At 37.3% G+C, this 20,004-nt stretch overlaps 1 protein-coding gene across 5 annotated transcripts in view; it reads right to left on the bottom strand.

Moving 5' to 3' along the window:
• The window catches only part of TNKS (tankyrase), a 204,371-nt gene that overhangs the window by 43,181 nt on the left and 141,186 nt on the right, over window positions 1-20,004 (bottom strand). For all 5 annotated transcript variants that reach the window (XM_029935504.1, XM_029935480.1, XM_029935487.1 and 2 more), the window contains 2 exons: window positions 6,873-7,044; window positions 517-596 (listed from right to left, as the gene is read on the bottom strand). In XM_029935504.1, the coding sequence (XP_029791364.1) occupies window positions 517-596; window positions 6,873-7,044 (252 nt within the window). The remainder of the gene's footprint in view (window positions 1-516; window positions 597-6,872; window positions 7,045-20,004) is intronic.

The raw sequence follows: 20,004 nt of genomic DNA, 5'->3' as shown, positions 1-20,004 counted from the left end.
GAAGAGTATATTTTAAAAAAATATTCAAGATCAGACTATTATTTCATATTTGAAAAAAATTAAATCTATAACCATGTTTCTATACCACAAATAAAGGCTGTTAAAATTTTCCCAGCAAGCAGAGTTACAAAGAAAAGAAAGCTCATCCTCTGTACATAAGTCCAAATGGTTGTAGGATCATAAGAACGCTTCCCTAGAGCAATTGTGAAAATCTCTTGGAAAACTTGAAGAAACATGGTTTTGAAATTTATTGTAATATTACCTGGGCTTGAACTAGCTTAGAAATTTACGAATGTGGCCAAAAGTAACAGTTTCACTAATCATATAAACAGAAGAAAAGTGACTAAAACTGGTTTAATGGATATAGAGCACTTACTAGGAAATATTCCTGGTTTATGGATTAACTTTGTTCTTCCCTTTTATTGTTTCAATTTGAATGGTTTCACTTATACACTTAAAATGAATTGGTTAGCAAAGTCCCATAGAGCCACTCAGACGTTAAAAGCACTGATTTACCTTCACAGTTTCCAAGTCTCCAGCTTTAGATGCCTCTAAGAGTCGATAGTCAACATCAGAAGTTCGTATAGGTGTACTTTCTGAATAAAAGAGAGGAAAGATTAGTGTTAACTTTTAAGGAATCACAGAGTGAAGAAGGGAAAATTACTTGGTGAATGGAAAAAGAGATTAAGGGTCAGAATTTTCTGTAGTGCACAGAAAAATCTGTAGATTTTTCTAAATTGTTTTCAGATAAGAAAAAAGTGGATTCTCATTTCAATTTACATCTATCTCATCCTAAGCTACATTTAAAAAATTATTTATTTTGAGAGAGAGTGAGAGAGAGATGGGGGGGTGGGGCGGGAAGGGGCACAGAGGGAAAGAGAGAGAGACAGAACCCAAGCAAGCTCTATGTTGTCAGCACAGAGCCCAACGCGGAGCTTGAAATTACAAACTGTGAGATTGTGACCTGCGCCAAGATCAAGAGTTGGATGCTTAACTGACTGAGGCACCCAGGCGCCTCCATCCTAAGCTACATTTAAATAAATTCAAAGACACATAAATCCTCTCTGTCTCTACTACTCTAGCCTTCAAATCTTCAGGCCAAAACTTGGCAAAGGGGAATAAAGAAACCTAGAACACAGTATCAAGAACATCTTTATGATAACTTTGGTCTTACAAAGTACTGTAGCAAAGCTTCGCCACTGATTTTGCTGTGCAAACCTAGGGGAAAGCCACTCAACTTTCAGTACTCAATGTTTAGCCTTTTTCTTTTTGTCCTCAACTTCCTCAATATGAAACAGAAGTACTACTCCTAAAATTAATGATCTCAGAAAATATAATTAGTGTACTAAAATTCACATTAATTCACATTTATTGAATGGCTTCGGGGAATGCAATTAAAAATGTCTGAACAATTGGGAGGTGTGACGCAAACACCAAATGGAATATAATTAGATTGGGCCGTTAGGTTAACAAATGAAGTGTTTTGATTAATATAAACCAAAAATACATCACACATTGGCTCAAATAAAAAAACTGTTAAAGAAAACAATGTACAAGTATGTCACTCAAAATATGTTTGTGGACATCACATGTGGCCTTTATAATGCACACATGTGTACACACTCACGTAATATAAGAGGAGTGAAGTCTAGGAGACCTGGATTTTACTAGCAATGGTGGCCAAATCACTTAATAGCTTAGTTTTTGTATCTATAAAGTGACTGTTGGGTTCCCTTAAATCCTTTCATATTTAAGACTACATTATCTTATGATCAAAGATCCTTTCTTGAGTCCACTGTCTCCATGGGAAGAGTAAGTGATGCTATGAAAAGGTTTTGGATTTCAGAAGAAATAACTTTAGCTCCTTCTGAAGCGCTTCATTCAGGGGAGTGGCGTTTACAGCATAAGTTACGAGGACTTATCCATAAAAGTTAAACTGTGTTTATTCAGTCATGATAATACTTAGCAGATAAAATGCTAAGATTACAGGGAGGAAAGGAGAGTATTTCATATAATGAAGTATATTTTTGAAACGTCAACAAGTACTTTTCTTTAGATGAGAGTTCATTACTCATTAGTTTGTGGAACTGCTGAGTAAAGAAATCAGGTCTTGCTCGTCTTCAAGGTCCTTTTCACAGAGAACATTCAGAAAGCATTTGCTGAACTGACTTCTATGCTATTTTATATTGCAGTCAGTATATCTGGCCCACCACTGCTCCTTCTTTGGCTGCCTTTATCTTGTGTTTTGGTGTCTCGTTTGCCTCCTTTCTTGTTATGCATGACATCGCTGCATTGGTGGGTGAGTCACGTCTCTGTGACAGTCATTCTGGAAGTTGTAAAGCTCACTGAAACATCCTTTGGATATCTATGGGTAATATTTTTAGTTTATCACTTCAACAAAATGAAATGACAATTGTTTGTGGATATAGAGATAGAACTTTGGATGTTTTCAGATTCTAGCATTTGAGGGATACAATTCATATGGATAAGTGGATAAGTGTTTTAATTCTACGAATTATTTGAAATTGGCATATTGGTATTGATTCATACGACTTGCAAAGCGTTATAATTTTACAATCAAGCAAAAATTTTATGCAAATATAAAAATACTTCTGAGAACTATGGAGAAATTCTTATTCCTTGTCAAAGAGTAGAAAGTGGTTATTTAAAGATATTGATTAATTACTATAGAAATTATAGAGCTTTGCATCCGTTTTAAATCCTGAACAGGCTTAGAACAGATTCATTTTTAGAAATGATGGGAACAAAGTAGTAGCTGAAAGGATATATATACACCGAGGAGCGTTGTACAAAGAGAAACAGAATTATAAGAAGGATATAAAAATGAAGTTAAAAGTTTTTACATAGGTAAAAGAAGAGTAGCTGATATGCGAAGTACTGTATTAGTAAATTCCTTTATAACACACTGGCTTTTGCAGAGTGTGAAATTAAAGATTTCACATAGAGTCTAAGGCTAAAGATGAACTTCTAATTTTTTTTCCAGTTCTATTCTGGCTCACCAGAATTTTAAAAAGGAAAGGAAAGAAAAGAAAAGGAACGGAAAGGACCCAAAATTGATGTTTCAAAGGCTAGAAGGCAGTTTATTATTTAAAAAAATCTGTAGACTGGCTGTTAACTGGACTTACTTCAGTGTGCAAATTTAAGTGGGGATTTCAGTGTTTAATTTAGTTATTTATAAATCCCCAAATCCTTACCTCTATAAGTGATTTGGTAAAAGTAATGGAATAATCATACGGGAATATATAGTCAGAATAATTCATGCTACGGTGCCTGGGTGGCTCAGTTGATTGAGCAACCGACTTCGGTTGAGGTCATGATCTTGCAGCTCATGGGTTCGAACCCCACATTGGACTCTGTGCTGACAGCTCAGGGCCTGGAGCCTGCTTCAGATTCTGTGTCTCCCTCTCTGCCTCTTCCCAGCGCTCACTCGCTCGCTCTCTCTCTCTCTCTCTCTCTCTCTCTCTCTCTCTCTCTCAAAAATAAATAAACATTAAAAAAGAAGAATAATTCATGCTAAGGTCTAGCCCAAATGTACCATTAAAAAGAACTATCGTGATGCTGAAAATATTCTTTATCTATGCTAATATAGTAGTCAGTAGTCATATGTGGCTACTGATGAACAGATTTAAAATTTTTATTTAATTTTAATTAATTTAAATTTAGCCAGATGTAACTAGTAGCTACTATATTGGACAGGGCAGATATAGAGAAAACAGTCTGACGAAAAAAGTCAAATCTTCTGAAAGCATGTTTTAAAATTCTGGTTTATTGGGGCGCCTGGGCAGCTCAGTCAGTTAAGTGTCCAACTTTGGCTCAGGTCATGATCTCTTGATTCTTGAGTTTGAGCTCTGCGTGGGACTCTGTGCTGACAGCTCAGAGCCTGGGGCCTGCTTTGGATTCTGTGTCTCCCTCTCTCTGCCCCTCCCCACTCATGCTCTGTCTCTCTCTCAAAAATAAACATTACAAAAATAAACAAATAAATAAAATTCTGGTTTATAAAAAGCTATCCAACATTAATTTTGACATAAATACTGCCAACAGTTTACAATTCAAACTTTATTTTATTTTAAAATTACTTATTTATTTTGAGAGAGAGAGCAAGAGAGCAAGTGCACAAGTGAGGGAAGAACGAGAGGGAGAGAGAGAGAAAAGAAAGAGAGAATCCCAAGCAGGCCTTGCACTGTCAATACAGAGTCTGATGTGGGGCTTAAACCTATGAATCATGAGATTATGACCTGAGCCAAGACCAAGAGTTGGACACTTAACTGACTGAACCACCCAGGTACCCCCAATTCAAACTTCATTAATGCAAACTATTGGCAATAAGTCACTTGGGAGCTGGAAGTGCAGGTTTCTAGAAGTGGATCTTAAACCTGGTATCAACATTATTATTTAAATGTACTTTTAAAAAACCGTTACCCAGAAAGGAACTCCAACAACCTGGTATACATCCTATATGACTAATGCATTCTTTCAGGAGTCATTACAGATCTAACCTGGAACTGGATTAGTAAATTTAGGTCTAATCAAAAAATCCACCTAGTACATGGTCCACAGACTATAGATACACAAGTTGCTCATAGAAATATTAGTTTAAAAAATTCTATCCTCAGGGTGCCTGAGTGGCTTAGTTAGTTGAGCGTCTGATTCTTGATTTCAGCTCAGGTCATGGTCCCAGGGTCCTGAGATCAAGCCCTGCTCAGCATGGAGCCTTCCTTCCTTCCCTCTCTTTCTCTGCTGCTCTCTCCCACTCATTCATGCTCTCCCTCTCTAAAATAAAAAGTAAAAACGATGGTATCCTCTTACAAATAAAAAACAATTCTCATTTCCAAACCTTTCGAAGGGTAAGATTTTATCATATAATTCTACTATCTGTATTATTTTTCTATATCAATCAAGAATATTAAGAATTAAACCAAAAGATTCTGGCATATCCTACGTTAAGCATTTAATTACCTATTTAATGTTTTATCTTCCAATCTTTTAAGAAGAATTATCAAAATAATTGAATAAAATATTTCATTTGTGATTCAGTATTTAATTTTATCTTTTACCAGAAGTCATATATTCTAATTGCATTGAGTTAGAAGACATTTAAAAAACATTAATGGATCTAATCTGCCTAATTTATTCAATCCTTTCTTCTCCATTTTGTCAATTATCTCTAAAGTATGTGCAGTGTTATTAGAAATTTTAACATGATAGCTATCTGTTTACCTGATTTATGGTTACAATTTAAAGACACTAACTTAAAATTCAGCACTAAATGGTTCTTGGTAAAAAGCATAAGAAAAAAATTTAGAATGTTTGAACAAAAATCACACGTTCTGGAAATTATATTAGAAATTACCGAGAAGGCAGAACTATTTCCTAGCCAAAGCATGATTGATTACCTTCTTTAAGTAAATGTTCTATTGCTCCGTAGAAACAGGAAGTTAAATGAAATCATGTTTTTTATATTTTAAGCTTGAAATTCTATCACAGGAAATTTCATTCCTTTAAGATCTTATTAGTTTTGATAGTAAAGGTGTCCTAGATAGGTCCTACTTCAGCTGTCTCAAGATCAACCATCTAAGACTGAAGTTGAATGATACTAATCTAGCAATGAATTAGCCTGAAGAAAGTAAATCCTAATTACTAACTCTTATGATGTGGCACACTCTTAGGAGGCTGGTTAGCTCCAATTCAGTTCTAACACATATGAGCGCCACAAGTCTGGAAAGTTCCCTATTTCAGTATACAGCTGTGATGCTCAACTGTGGTGTACTTTTGGGGGGCCCTTCAGAAATCTGTGGGGTATATTTTTGTCTTCTAGTGTAGTTTTGCCTAAGCTATTACTCTTACAATAATTAGAAATTATTTTCTTGTATCTTACTGTCATTCTCTCTTTATACTATAGTTAGGGCATTTAATATGAGCTTCTGGAAGGTGGCTGGAGAGTTAGGTCACATTGTTGATACATTTCATTTCTGTATAAGGAGTGGGGATGTTATACAATATTCATTACGGAAAGGGGGGCGCTGTGCCTGATGGAATAAAGAACTACTGGGTTACAGGCAGGAGAAAGCCACCGGGACTTCGGATTCCTGGTCTGTAGCCTTCCTTCTCCATTTAACTCTTCTAGTCGGTTATGTCATTCTAGAGCAGACAGAGCCCACAGGCAAAATAAAAGGGATGGGAAAGAAGAGTCAGTTATACCAAATTAATTCTGTATCTAGTTCACCACTTTTTTTAATGGTTAGACTGTGTTATTTTCTCTAATGTGGGGCCTTGGGAAACTAATCTACTTTCTACTTTCATACCTGTTTAGGTTTGACTTCCCTCATTAAGTTAAAGCGTTAGAATATCTAACACTGTTCTAGGTAGGCACTAACATTCAGCCAGACTTTATACTTATATTTAGGTTAGGAAAAAGAAGATAATCTCATAATGGCACAATGAAGTTAAGAATTACAAAAAAGCAGGTCAGGCTATCACATATTTAAGAACAATCAGTTAAAGATGGTTACCATATGAATATTTCTAGTTTTGTCTATTTGATAGATTTGAGAGCTACCGTAATTCCACACTGTTAATATGAGCTTTCAGTCACCTTGGATCGTCACACCCATGTGTCAAATTTTCAATTTAAAACTGAAGAAAAAGAGGCTATGTCTCCTTCTCCTGACACCTACCTCATCCCACCAAAAAGGCTGATAGGGAGGGCCTCGGGCTAAACTGTGAGCAAGGGGAGGTGGGAGAAATCCTCGGGCAAAGAAGGTGTTCCAAAGAGCTACTGAAAGCAAGCGGTGCCAAGTTAGCCCGCGTGAAGCGGGAAGCAGAGTCCACACGGTCCAGCTGCTTGCACTCACCGCTCAGGATCTGCTGCACGGCCTCGTTCCCCATCTGTGCTGCCGTGAAGCCTTGTAAGGAGATGATGGAGGGATCGGAGCCGTAACTCAGCAGGAGGCGGCAGGTCTGCAGGTGGCCTGCGAGGGCAGCTCTGTGCAGAGCAGTCTGACCCAGCGTGTCCAGCGCGTTCATCTGAAAGATCAGTGGGTGGGCACACGGAATTGAGCATCATTTGTTCCCTTTGACAGCCTACCATATAAATTCCTATGAGAAAAATAAATTGTCAAAGTTTTTTGAAAAATGCCACAGACTATTCACTATTAACTTTCGTTTTCTACTTATGAAAAAATATCCCATTCTTAGTTACCCCCAGTTTTAAGACTGTTTAAGACAACATTAGGCTTTGGGATCACATTCATAATTCGATCAAACCTGTTTTCCAGGAGGCCCCAGTAAATACCCTCTATTCCAATCAGACCACAGTCCCTGTTCACTGTACATGCTGCTCCTTCCAGACAAGCCCTCTGCCTTTCTGGGTTATGAAATCCAGCGCAAGCCTCATCTCTCTTAGGAAGCGTTCTATGATTGCTTAAAGGCTTGCTGATTACTGCCTTTCCGAATACCCACGTCAGGTTCGCACTACCATGCAGATTACACCACTGGGGAAGTTTCTGCTCACCAAGTTACATTTATGGCTATGGAGAATACAGATTGTATTATATAGGTTTTCTGGGTCCTCTAGAAAACTCTTCTTAAGGACATATAGTGAATTCACAAATATATGCTAGTTGGTTACTTCAAGCATTTATACACATTGACCAAATACATACAAGATTAAGGAAAGAAAGGATTTAAGACAACTGATCTCCACATCCAATCTCCACATCTCCAGTGTTTGGTCCTTATTAGTAAGGCGGTCACACTTGTTCCGGCAAGGGTTCATCTAAATTCTTAATGGTGTTTCACATAATTTGCCATGAAATACTGACATATTTAGTTACATCTCATTTGCCGGTGGAAAGGCGACTGTTCACACAGACATCATAAAAACACAGCCATTACCATGTATTGATGGAAAACCGACGCTACCAAACTAAACTTCTTGACTTTTTCTATGAACATTTCTTTGTTACTTCACCACAGAGAAAATCTTAAAATTGAGAATATTCTAATCATTAATGTTTTTCTGGAAATTGGATAAGAAACTCACTAAATTATTTAATGAGTGACAGAAATCCTCAATATAGCTTGTTAAACCACAGTAACATGGTTTGAGAATTACTCCAAAATACAGATATTACCTAAAGTTATCTTTCAGCTCAAATGGAGTGACTCTTCAGTGCTTTCAAATAACTTTGAATCCCTCAGCATGTCATTTAAGACCATCTGTAATTTACTTTTATCTTCCTTTCTACTATATTTTTTCATCACAATCTGATAGGCCTGCTATGCTATAGCTTCATTAGATTACACTGGAACCCCATTTTATGAAGGTGTTCATTTCTAAAGTCATTGCAAAAGGTAAAATTTGCCTTTGGTCAGTATTATCCTTGAAAATACCTTAGCAATGCAATGGCAGAGACAGACATAAGGTTTCTCAGTAAATCCAACACTTGTCAGTTTTACCTTCAATGCGTGAACAGGTCGAATGAACACCAGACAGTACACAGAGTACCTTTAAACAGTAAGAACGCGCTCTGTGTGAGGGAGGTTCTCTGAATGCATGTGCACGGTGAAACGGAGTGCAATGCAGAACACAGCAGAGTCCCTTCCCTCTTCCACTCGCCCTGGAGCATGGAGTGAAATCGGGGCAAAACTCAGCACTGTCTAACGTTATTTACATTAACTTTTCTTGTTCCTCTCCCCTTCTCTGTTGTAGATGGCTGGTTCTGAATGCGGCCCCACTGACGCATATTCTCATCTCTGTACCCAGTGATTATTCTCTTCTCAGGCTCCTTACCCTCACACATCGCTGTCAAAATTAGAACCGGGTTGTTTACCTCCAAAGAAGTCTTGTAAGGAAAGGATGCAACTAACATTTACTAAGCACTTGCTAATATCAGGCTCTGTGCTAGATGCTCTATTTAAATAGTAAGGTATTTAAAAGCAGAAATTATGACTTACTCTTACATGTAACTCTTCCTTCTCCTCTCCCCACCCCAAGAAATATAAAAGGTTAGGACAGATCATGGAGTTTCAGAAATATCTTCTGAATAAGTGAAAAAAAAATAGAATAATGTATAAATCATTATTAAAGTTAATTTATAAAAGGAATTTTTTTAATATTTAGCTGAAAAAAACTCCAACCATTTGATGAGGACTGATTGGTAAGTCTAGAAACTTAAAACCGTGCTCATAAGCTGAAACTTTGTGCCCGCATCCCTGCGTATGTACAGAAGGCATCCGCTCCTTCCTACAGGTAGCATTGTATTCTAGTACTTCAGAAAACCAAACTTTCTTGACGTACAAGACAGATCAGTGTACCATACAATTCTTTGCTTTAGAAAATGTATCTATTTTTTATTATGAGAGAATTTCCCCCTCAAACTCCAAATAGTTATCACAGCAACAAAAGAATGTCTACGGAGTGCTTTATCAGACAACACAGCTGAAGCACTAGGAGAAGTGATAGGAAAGGATCAGCGATATTTAACAGAAGCCCTCATTCCCTGGCAACACAGGGAATAATTTGGTGGAACTTTGTACAACCCATAAAATGAACAAGGACGGACGACAGGGAAAACATTAAACCAACACGTGACAAGGGTTTTTGTGAGGAAGGGTTACTCCTTACTAGAAGCAAATGTCAAATTTCCCAGATTCCCCCATCTCAGGACTCCAGGCTGGTCCTGCTATGGTCCAAAGAGGACAACGGCAGCTCCCTGCCATAACTCCATAAATCTCAGTGAAAGCCAAGAAGGACATTTCATGCATCTATTGTAAGAGAGAAGAAACCTTTCCCAGAGGACTTCTCTTATGGATGGGACCAGGAACACCTCCTGAACCCATACCTATACCAGTCACTAGCCAGGAGAGTAAGATCACCAGAACTGTTTCAGACCCAGCCTTCCGTGAGGCTCCCAAATCTGAGCAAAGTTGATTTCCACAGAAGGAGGCAAGCTATGGCCCTTCTGGTGGGTCAATTCCAACCAGGTGACTTTGTACTGCTTGCAAGCTAAGAATGATTTTTAGATTTTTCAAAAGATTATATTTAAAATGGCAAAAAGTATCTAACAAGACTAAGATATTTACTATCTGGACTTTTAAGAACACATTTGCTGATCCCTGTTCTGAAGCAATGAAGGGGGAAAGTGATTATTGGATGGGAAATAAGCTGTCTGTTGGAGTCATTACTGACCTTCAAATCGACTCAAAATTGAAAACAAAACTTAAAGTCCCTAACTTCCTCATATTTAACTTTATTAACACCCTAATGTTCTGCCTTTGTTTATTCTTTTATCCACCAGACACAGGATACAATCAAGGCTCTCTACAAAGTGGGCAGTCCAATTTTCTTCCTTCTACATATGTATTCTGAAATAGTTTAAGACACAGAAGTCCAAAATGTATGTGCTTTCCAAGGCTGGTGATAATTCTGCTTTTAGAGGGTAGCAGTAACTGTTTTATAGGACTACAGCTCAATCCTGATTCCCTGATTTTTTTGAATGGGTCATCTGGCAGGATTTGCACTGCTGCTAATTCAGTTTCACGGTAGAAAAGTGTGATATTTTGGAGCTAGTTTAACTATATTTCATTGTGGTCCCAAAGAGTTACAGGGAGCATTAATTGTTTAAAGGTTCCCATAAGTTTGGATTTATTACTCTACTACCATTCTGTAAGTCACACAAATGGCAAATGATAGTAACTGACTGTACTGATGGAGAAATATAGGAGATTAAATGACATGGGCATGTTATCTACAAAATCTATAACTGAAAGCCCTGAAAAGAAGGGCCAACCAACATACAGAATATAGCCCATGACCTGAAAGTCATGCATTGTTTTTTGTCCTTTTGGCTTTGACAATTTTGACTCACACTGACAATTCTTCACTCAGTCAAAAAACAGGCTTAATAACAAACATTTAAAATATTCTTTATATGTAAGAATCAAACTCCCAAAAAGAAAACAAACCCCCAAATACAGTCTTGTATTATACGTATAATTAAATACAAACTGAGACAACTAAATAAATGAGATTGCCACTCACAGGATTCTTCTAAGAACCTTCATATATATATATATATATATATATATATATATATATATATATGGTGTGTATACACACACACACACACACACACACACACACACACACACACATATACACATGCATTGCTTTCTGTAAGTTTTAGGTTTTTAACCTAAATGATATATTTGACAGATTTAATACATATACCACCATTTATTTATGATTCATATTTTAAAGAGATACAACTTTAATATATGTTATATATATAATACACACATACACAGACATATAAATTGGAGCTACCAACATACTTCTGGAGGAAATTAGGGAGTGTTGCATCAGGTTTTGTAACATGTCTTCTTTAGGTTCAGGCCTCTCTATTTCTGCCCATCACAATCTCCACCATAAGGATATGACAGAGGATGCCATCAAAGATGCTTACCATTCAGCACGAAGGAGATTATGTTCACCAAAGTACGGAAACTGACTCAAATAAGAAAAATGCTACACATAATATGTGGTAATGCGTGGTTAGGACTTGCCTTGAGAAAAAATCTATCTGGCAGTTTTAAAGACAAAATACATTCCCCTTTTTCTCCTTGTATCTAGATATAGAAACCTGAGATACGCATTTCTTTCTATTTCTGAGTAGTAATTAATGATTTTCCTACAGCGGGTGATTAGATAAATGATATAAAACCACAGTATTTCAGGCATTTGGCCTGAAATATATATGGCATAAAAGTATGACTCGGGGACACCTGGGTGGCTCAGATGGTTAAGTGTCCGACTCTTGGTTTCAGCTCAGATCATGATCTCATGATTTTGTGAGTTCAAGACCTGCGTTGGGCTCTGTGGTGACAGTGCAAAGCCTGCTTTGGGATTCTCTCTCTCTCTCTCTCTGCCCCTCCCCTCCTCACACTATCTTGTCTCTCTCAAAATAAATAAAAAGAAAACTTAAAAAAAATCATTGAAAATAAAGTATGATTCAAACATACCAAAACAATCCTGGAAATCAAAGCTGACTATAAGGAAATAGCTGAAGGGAACCTCTTGATACTCGAATCTGCATGAAAAGCCTAGTCTCAAAGTGCTAACATCAAGATTGAGTTAATCTCTCTCCTAAACTTATCAATGTCCATATCACTCATTTGGTAATCAATGATGAACTGTCATGATGTTGCTATAATTAAGCATTTATGGTTAACTAACAGTATAATTCTAAGTTAGCTGCTGAACATGGGTATATCTCAATTTAAACTGGATTTCAAGTAACCTGAGAATTGAAAACAGTCTCTGTATTCCTTTAGCTAGAATGACAATGTACTTTCTCCCCAATCAGGACGTTCTGAAAGTGAAAGTGAAGAGTTAAAACAAAAATAACAGGCATTAATACATCTACAAGGAAGGAGCAAAAGATAGGGATCTAAAATAGGTCTGTCTCCTGGTAGACTATAACCTAGGGAACAGATATCAGGCATATGATAACATTTATAACATAGTCTATATTTCTGGAATTGGCCTTCTTGAAGAAAGTAGTTTTCTAGGAAGTATTTACCTTCCTGAAGCAGGATTCTGTACATGCCATCTACCTGTTCAAAATTTCCCAATGGGTCTCCCCATATTATGGGAACAAAATCAAAACTCTCCCATTGAAACTACCAAGACCTACCAAGTGGACTCACTAATTATAACTTCTGACTAACTCCTTTGCTTTCCCAATTGAGTCACAAGTAGATAAGACTATTACTAGATTTTAAGCCCCTTAAGAGAAGACTCTTGCTAAAATTCAAACTTCATATATGCCCTACAGTAACAAGGGCAATGCCTGGTACAAGTTGGGTGTTCAAAAAAGGTTGGTAAAGAAATGATTCACAAATCATACTAGTGTGTATACTACGTGAACCTAAAACTCTTAAGATACTCTCTAACCAAAAAATACGTATTCTTCTTTCCCTAGAAATTTGAAGGGAAAAAAAGTTAAATGTCAGTGTTGACTGAACTGTATAATCTTGAAAATAACTTACTTTATTTGTAGTAAAAGTATAATTTGATTTAAAGTTTTTACAGATATTTACAGAGCACTGCTATCCAAAGAGGATGGACACAAACCCCTCTGGTGAGGAATGAAATGGACAAAAATGATCATAATTCTTTTTTTTTAATGTTTTATTTATTTTTGATACAGAGGGAGACAGAGCATGAGAGGGAAAGGGGCAGAGAGAGGAGGAGACACAGAACCAGAAGCAGGCTCCAGGCTATGAGCTAGCTGTCAGCACAGAGCCTGACACGGGGCTCAAACCCACGAATGTGAGATCTGACCTGAGCTGAAGTCGGAGGCTTAGCCAACTGAGCCACCCAGGCGCCCCCATAATTTAATTCTTAACTCAAATTCTGATACAGTAATCAATATTTTACTTTAAAAGGTTCTTAATCCTCGAGCATTTCCTAGCTGAACTCGAGTGTTATTATTATTTGCAAACCTTCAAAATTCATGTAGAATTTTAAAAGAAACGAAAGAGATATATTATAATGGTACATGTTTTCTTTGCTTTATTAAAAGGACACTCAGCTTCTCACGTGCCCTAACTGGTGAGAGGCAACCCCCTGAGCAGAGCTGATTGGACAGGGGAGACCAATCCGATGGCCTGTGGGACAGACTGCAATCTCATTCAGATTCTCCCTTTCTCATCCCTGAGACCCAGGAGAGACAAGAGCTGCAGGTGTTATATTTTTAAGCCAAAGACTGATAGAACAGGGGCTACCAAGCCCATATTTAAGCCATAGAGAAGTAAAACGGTAAAAGAATGAAGCAGATGAACTAAGACCAACACAGAAAAGGAACCCAAGGAACCACAGTGAGACAGACACACATAGAGAACGCAGTTGAGATACTCAATAGTTTCCAAATCCCTTGTTCTAGTCTTTTGTAAATCTCAGCTACAATTCCCGTAGATTGTTTCTAAGGGATAACAATATGGGTAATCTCAGAAAAGTAATAAGCATACATTTATAGAGGTATAAAATAGATTTACATTTGTGCTTGATCTAGATTCAGTTGATCTGTTACTGGAAAGTAAAATGTCACTGAGACAGTGGCCCTTTTGCTCTTTGCACTGATATGCTCAAACTGCAGATAATGGAATGATAAAAAGATACTTTACTTTAGCTTTGAAAACATTTTAACATTTTTAGGCTAATAGAAACTGCTTATCAGTCCACCTCTTGAATAGCATTAATCAGATCCTCATAATGAGCTAACACATTTCCCCAAAGTGAGCAAAGACTCTTCATCACTTCTCAATGTGAGAAATAAGCTCACTTAATGCCAATTACTATTGACACAATTTCTTCTTACATACAATATAAATAAATCTGTCAAATTAAGACAAACGAACAATCACAAGAATTTTCTCCATATTCCACACATTTAACAGATGCTCAAGCAATGACAAAATAGCAAGTGCTTTTATGTTTGAGGGAAAAAAAGCACTTTTGAATTAAACCTTTCATTTTTAGGTATTAATAATACCATATGCAATTGGGACTTAAGTTCTACTGTTAATGACAGCAGACGCAGCAGTAGCAATAGAATGTCAGGGTAGACTAACAATAACAAAGAAAAAACTGCCACACGAAGGATAAAATCTTCATGTCTCTCCCACTTAGGCTTTAAAGTAGTCTCAGAAAGCCAGGGGTTGGTAGAAATAATTTTTTTAGAAATAGAAATTTACTCCACTAAAAAAGTTGATTTTTCAAATGAGTCAGCTAATACTCTCATTTTCTTATAACCTTCCTTTTTTATTATTTTTTATTCATTTTTAAAAATGTTTTACTTATTTTTGAGACAGAGAGATATAGAGCACGAGAGGGGGAGGGGCAGAGAGAGAGGAAGACACAGAATCTGAAGCAGGTTCCAGGTTCTGTGCTGTCAGCACAGAGCCCGATGTGGGGCTCAAACCCACGACCATGAGATCATGACCTGAGTTGAAGTCAGAGGCTTAACCGACTGAGCCATCCAGGTGCCCCATAACCTTCCTTTCTTTACAAGCCATTTGTTTCCTATCCTTTTTCTGACTACTGCCTGCTTGCCCTCCAGATTCCTAGCTATCCTCCACCCTGCTCGATGGCCTGGGAAACTCACTTAACATGGGTCATATCAATGAGTTCATTTGCTCTTTAAGTTTGTGGGAGGGAACGGCAAGAGACTGGTGGGGGGCAGGGAGGGTGGGAGAGAGAGAAAGAGAGAGAGAGAGAGAGAGAGAGAGAGAGAGAGAGAGAGAGAGAGAGAGAATCCCAAGCAGGCTCTGTGCTGCCAGAGTCACATATACCCCCTATCAAAGGCTACAAGTGTTGTCAGGGGACCCTCTCCAAATAGCTACCTTCTCCTGTTTCTTTGCCCCTCTGGGTCCAGGAATGACAATGTCCCCCCATTTGCTGCTATCCTGTGCTCATATCCTTAAACCGTACCCACCTTTGTATGTGGTTCGTTTATTAAACTTTCCTCAAATTACCCACTCTGAGTGTGCCGCTTACTGCCAAGACCCTAATAAATACAATTCTCTATCCCTGTTATCTTTGGAACATCTCTGATAGCTGTCGAAGCCCATGTATAAACATTGCCAAGTTAAATGGCATCACCTACCTTGATTTCTCTCCGTAGCACTGATCACCTGTTCCTTCTTCCTACTGCACTCGGTAGGCACTGTGACAGAACTTTCAGTTTTCTCTTCCCATTGCTGCCCTTCAAACATGGTAATCTATAAAGGTCCTTTCCTAAATTCTCAACCCATCTCTCTATACTTTCTCTACTAGAACCCTGTAATGCTCACTATGTCGATGGCTTTCCAAGAGATCTTTCTGACCCTAGGCTGTCTTTCACACTAGTTATATCTAAATGCCCCTATATTGTATCAACCCTCAGAGTACAGAATTATCAAGGTATAGGAAACTAGTATCTCTCTCTAGCTTTCTCACTTTCCTGAACTGTACCATCCTTTTCTAAATCCGCTCTAATGCCTGATTCATTTTCACATATATACCTAGCCACATAAGTGGCTTTCACCTTTCTGTTCCTTCTTCATTGCTAATGCCACTAAACTGGATTCAGCGTTAGCTTCAAATTTGGTAACTGCATAAACTTCAAATTGGTACTTTCCACAGGATCTAGCACACAGGCTTAATCATTTTGCATCTCAGTATTTCTTGAGTTAGTAGATCAAAACAAATGATAAAGGAACTGATACATAAACCTTACATAAAAATTTAGATGATTAAGAGAAATACACAATATATGTCTGAAAAGACAAATATGGACAAATACAGTGGTCATATTTACAAGTAATTAAAGTATTACTGCTTATATGCCAGGTATTATACTACATACTCATATACATAAGCTCATTTAAGTTTTACACACACACACACAAATGCTTATGGAGGAGGTATTAACACATACGTATCACTGATGAGTTAATTAGGGTTCCAGAAAATTAATTCCAAGTTTACAAAACTAGAAAGTGGAGCTCTGTACACTGAAAAGTATGCTTGTCTATATTATATATTACAAATATGTTTAGTTTAATATGCATAGTGAACCTGAACTTTATCATCAAGCTTTGAGCAAAAGAGTGCTTCCGCTTATATAAAGATTACTAAGTTCTATCTGTCAAAGTAAGACAGATTACTTCATGGTATTAGGCCTCCCTATCTAGTTCTCCGCCTTTTCTGATTTACTAGCCATAGCCTGGAACTTGACATGAGGAGGGAAGGAGGCAGACGGTGGAAATGGTGTAAGGGGGTTGAATCCTAATCGAAGGATGGTTCTGCTTGTTCAGAAGGTGGTTTTTAGGGGCGCCTAGGTGGCTCAGTTTGTTGAGCATCCGACTTCGACTCGGGTCATAATCTCACGGTTCATGGGTTCGAGCCCTGTGTCAGGCTCTCTGTTGGCAGCTAGCTCAGATCCTGGAGCCTGTCTTCGGATTCTGTGTCTCCCTCTCTCTCTGACCCTCCCCTACTCACGCTGTCTCTCTCTCTCTCTCTCTCTCTCTCTCTCAAAAATAAATAAAACATTAAAAAAATTAAAAACATTTAAAAAATGGTTTTAAAATCAAATGGGAAGTGAAGTGTGTAAGTTGTCCAAAAATCAAACTAAAACCATGAGTTCTCCAGAAAGAACACTGAGCAAGCTAACAATGGGGCCCTAAAGTAGCTAAGTGAGTTTTTACCAACACGTTAGTCACCAAAACAACCAACCCTGAAGGACAGCAGCCTGCGTTGGAACCAGGGAACAAGTGAGTAGGGAGGGTGGCAATTGCTATCTATTGGTTCAGAACCTGAACCATTATCTTTCATTTCAAGGGGCCTAATAGTAGGAGTTCTTGACTTGGATGAACTGCAGTGGAAGCACTAGGGAGGGCCACAGAGTCGAAAAGTCATTCTCTATCACTGACAGGGTTTACGACTTTGCATACCCCGCTGATGAATGAGACGTTATTGATGAGGCTATACTGTGAACACGAGAAGCAGAGAAAGATTGAGAACCACAAAGCTAGAGCAATGTGGGCTGGGAGCTTAGAAAACAGTGTTATTTTCCACTGCAGCGCCATGAAATAAAATGACTCATGGGAGAAAACAAATAGATATTTTTCAAAAACGAAGGGCATTGCTCACGGGTTTTCCAGAACATTATAAATGCCATAAACTGTTTTTAAAAATAGGTCAATGATAAACATACAATGCTCTTCAGCATAGCAGAGAGTCCACTTCGCTTAGTATTTTCTCCTTGAAGGAGCAACAAGCCATTATTTATATAATAATGCAGGAGCCGTACCCTCAAAATAGGTAATAAATCGGTAGAACTACGTTCCCTTTCATTTTAGATCATCCTGACTTTTTTAGATAAAAATACCGATTGTCCTTTTAAAACAAGGATATCTAAATTTTTGGACCCTAAACCTTATCAATGAAAAACTGTTTTGAGAGCCCTCTCAATACAGACACGTGTTCATTTATTTATAAGTTGTAAGAAAGAGTGCTACACTAATACACAATAGATACATATAAAACTTCCACAAAAAGAAATGACAAAGGATGGGAAAGCGATGATACCATTAAAATTAAAAAAAATTTTAATTACTAATATACAAAATATCTTCTGGCTCAATTAAAAAAAAACCTTAAAAAATCTTATAAAAAATTGTGATGTAGATTTGAGTGTCTGATTCTAAGTTCATTTTCAATAGCTGGTCCCATTGACCATATCAGCTCAAAAGACACGAGGGAAACGCGTTAGAGCCACTGGAAAAAGTGCACTGTTAGCGATGTCTACTAAATCACAGTGCTTAATTTTAAACAATTGTTTTAAAGTTTATTTATTTTGAGAGACAGAGTGAGCGAGGGAGGGGCAGAGAAAGAGGGTGAGAGAGAATCCCAAGCAGGCCCTGCACTGTTGGCACAGAGCCTGATGCGGGGCTTGAGCTCACAAACTGTGACATCATGACCTGAGCCAAAACCAAGAGTTGGACACTTAATGGACTGAGCCACCCAGGTGCCCCCACAATGCTTATTTTTACTGTAATTTACTACTTATGCTAAGGTTTTAATTGAAACTCTGCTAGTAAAGTTGCATCCTTCTTGATGTTTTCTAATAGGTTCAAAAACCACCTAACACAAATTAAGAAAGACTTTAAAACAGGTTAGAAAATTCTGTTTTCAAGTTTTTAAATTACATGTAGATAGGACAGGTGGGTGATACATTTACATTCTTTTTTGGCAACAAAATCACAAAATAGTAGACATTTTCCAAAAATCTATTCTCAAAATGTTCCCTTCACTTTTTAAAGCTTCTTTAAATATGCAGTCACTTTCCCACTTATTCTAAAATATGTAATATTTGCCTTGAAGGGTCTGATTATGTTTCTTTTTTTTTTAAGTACCTGTTACAAGTAAAAAACATCTACATGCAAGTAGTCATTTGTCATCATAGATGACAACAAATTTTGAACCCTCTTATTTTCATTAAAAAAAAAGAAAGCACAAGAACTAAGAATGAATATTCTTAGAAATATTAATTCATGAAATAGCCAGACAATCTCTTTATGCTATTAGGTTGTCATTCCCTTGGATTACCAGCAATGTTATTTACGGAGGATCTACCATTTAGGATAGTATCCATAAATCTACTCCTGCGGACAGGTGTAAAGTGCAATGTGTCACAACATGCTGGCACTGAACAGATGAGTAAGTTTGTCAGCGTCAACCTCTCGCTACTCAGACTCCCATTCTTCTCAGAGGAAACACCTTGAACCGACTCAGACAGGCTGACTCACAGACCTACTGAGGAAGCCAGGAACAATCTTTGTATTCATATTAAATCTTAATTTCTTTATTCATAAATAAGGAAATTATGATTAAAAAATTAAAATTCTAGTATTTTTTCCTGTTCTTAATGGCACACCTTGTCTACTTTGGTGACATCTGCTTTAAAAATATAAATAAATACTTTTGAGGATTTAAAAATATGCACATTTGAAGTCACCTCTTAGAAACAACCAGTTTGCTTCCTTCTTCCCTCAAGCAATTCATAGTTTCAGACAATGCCAACAAAAACAGTTACCCCCAAATTTCAAATATCTTCAGTGTCGAGATTACTTGAGAAAATTATTATCATTACCAGTTCAGGAAGAAATTTATATAAATTATTCTCTGATAAACCATCAATGATGCTGACTATCAAAATATATCAATTCCAGTATTAATGTAAAACAATGCAAAGTTAAACATATTTTAAATGCTAAGATCGGAGCTGCATTTTATTGCTTTTCAGAAGAATTATGTTAAAGTACAGTAAGACACAGGTAGTTATTTTTATTAGTAACAAGACAAATCAGCTCAAAAAGAGAATAGATTACTTCAAATACATGGTAACAGTCCTTTATAAAATTAACTTCTCCAGGAAA

The sequence above is a fragment of the Suricata suricatta genome, chromosome 1 (genome assembly GCF_006229205.1).
Source record: "Suricata suricatta isolate VVHF042 chromosome 1, meerkat_22Aug2017_6uvM2_HiC, whole genome shotgun sequence".
Classification (NCBI taxonomy): domain Eukaryota; kingdom Metazoa; phylum Chordata; class Mammalia; order Carnivora; family Herpestidae; genus Suricata; species Suricata suricatta.
Note: the sequence above shows the minus strand (reverse complement) of the source record. Positions and strands in the feature narration are given on the sequence as shown.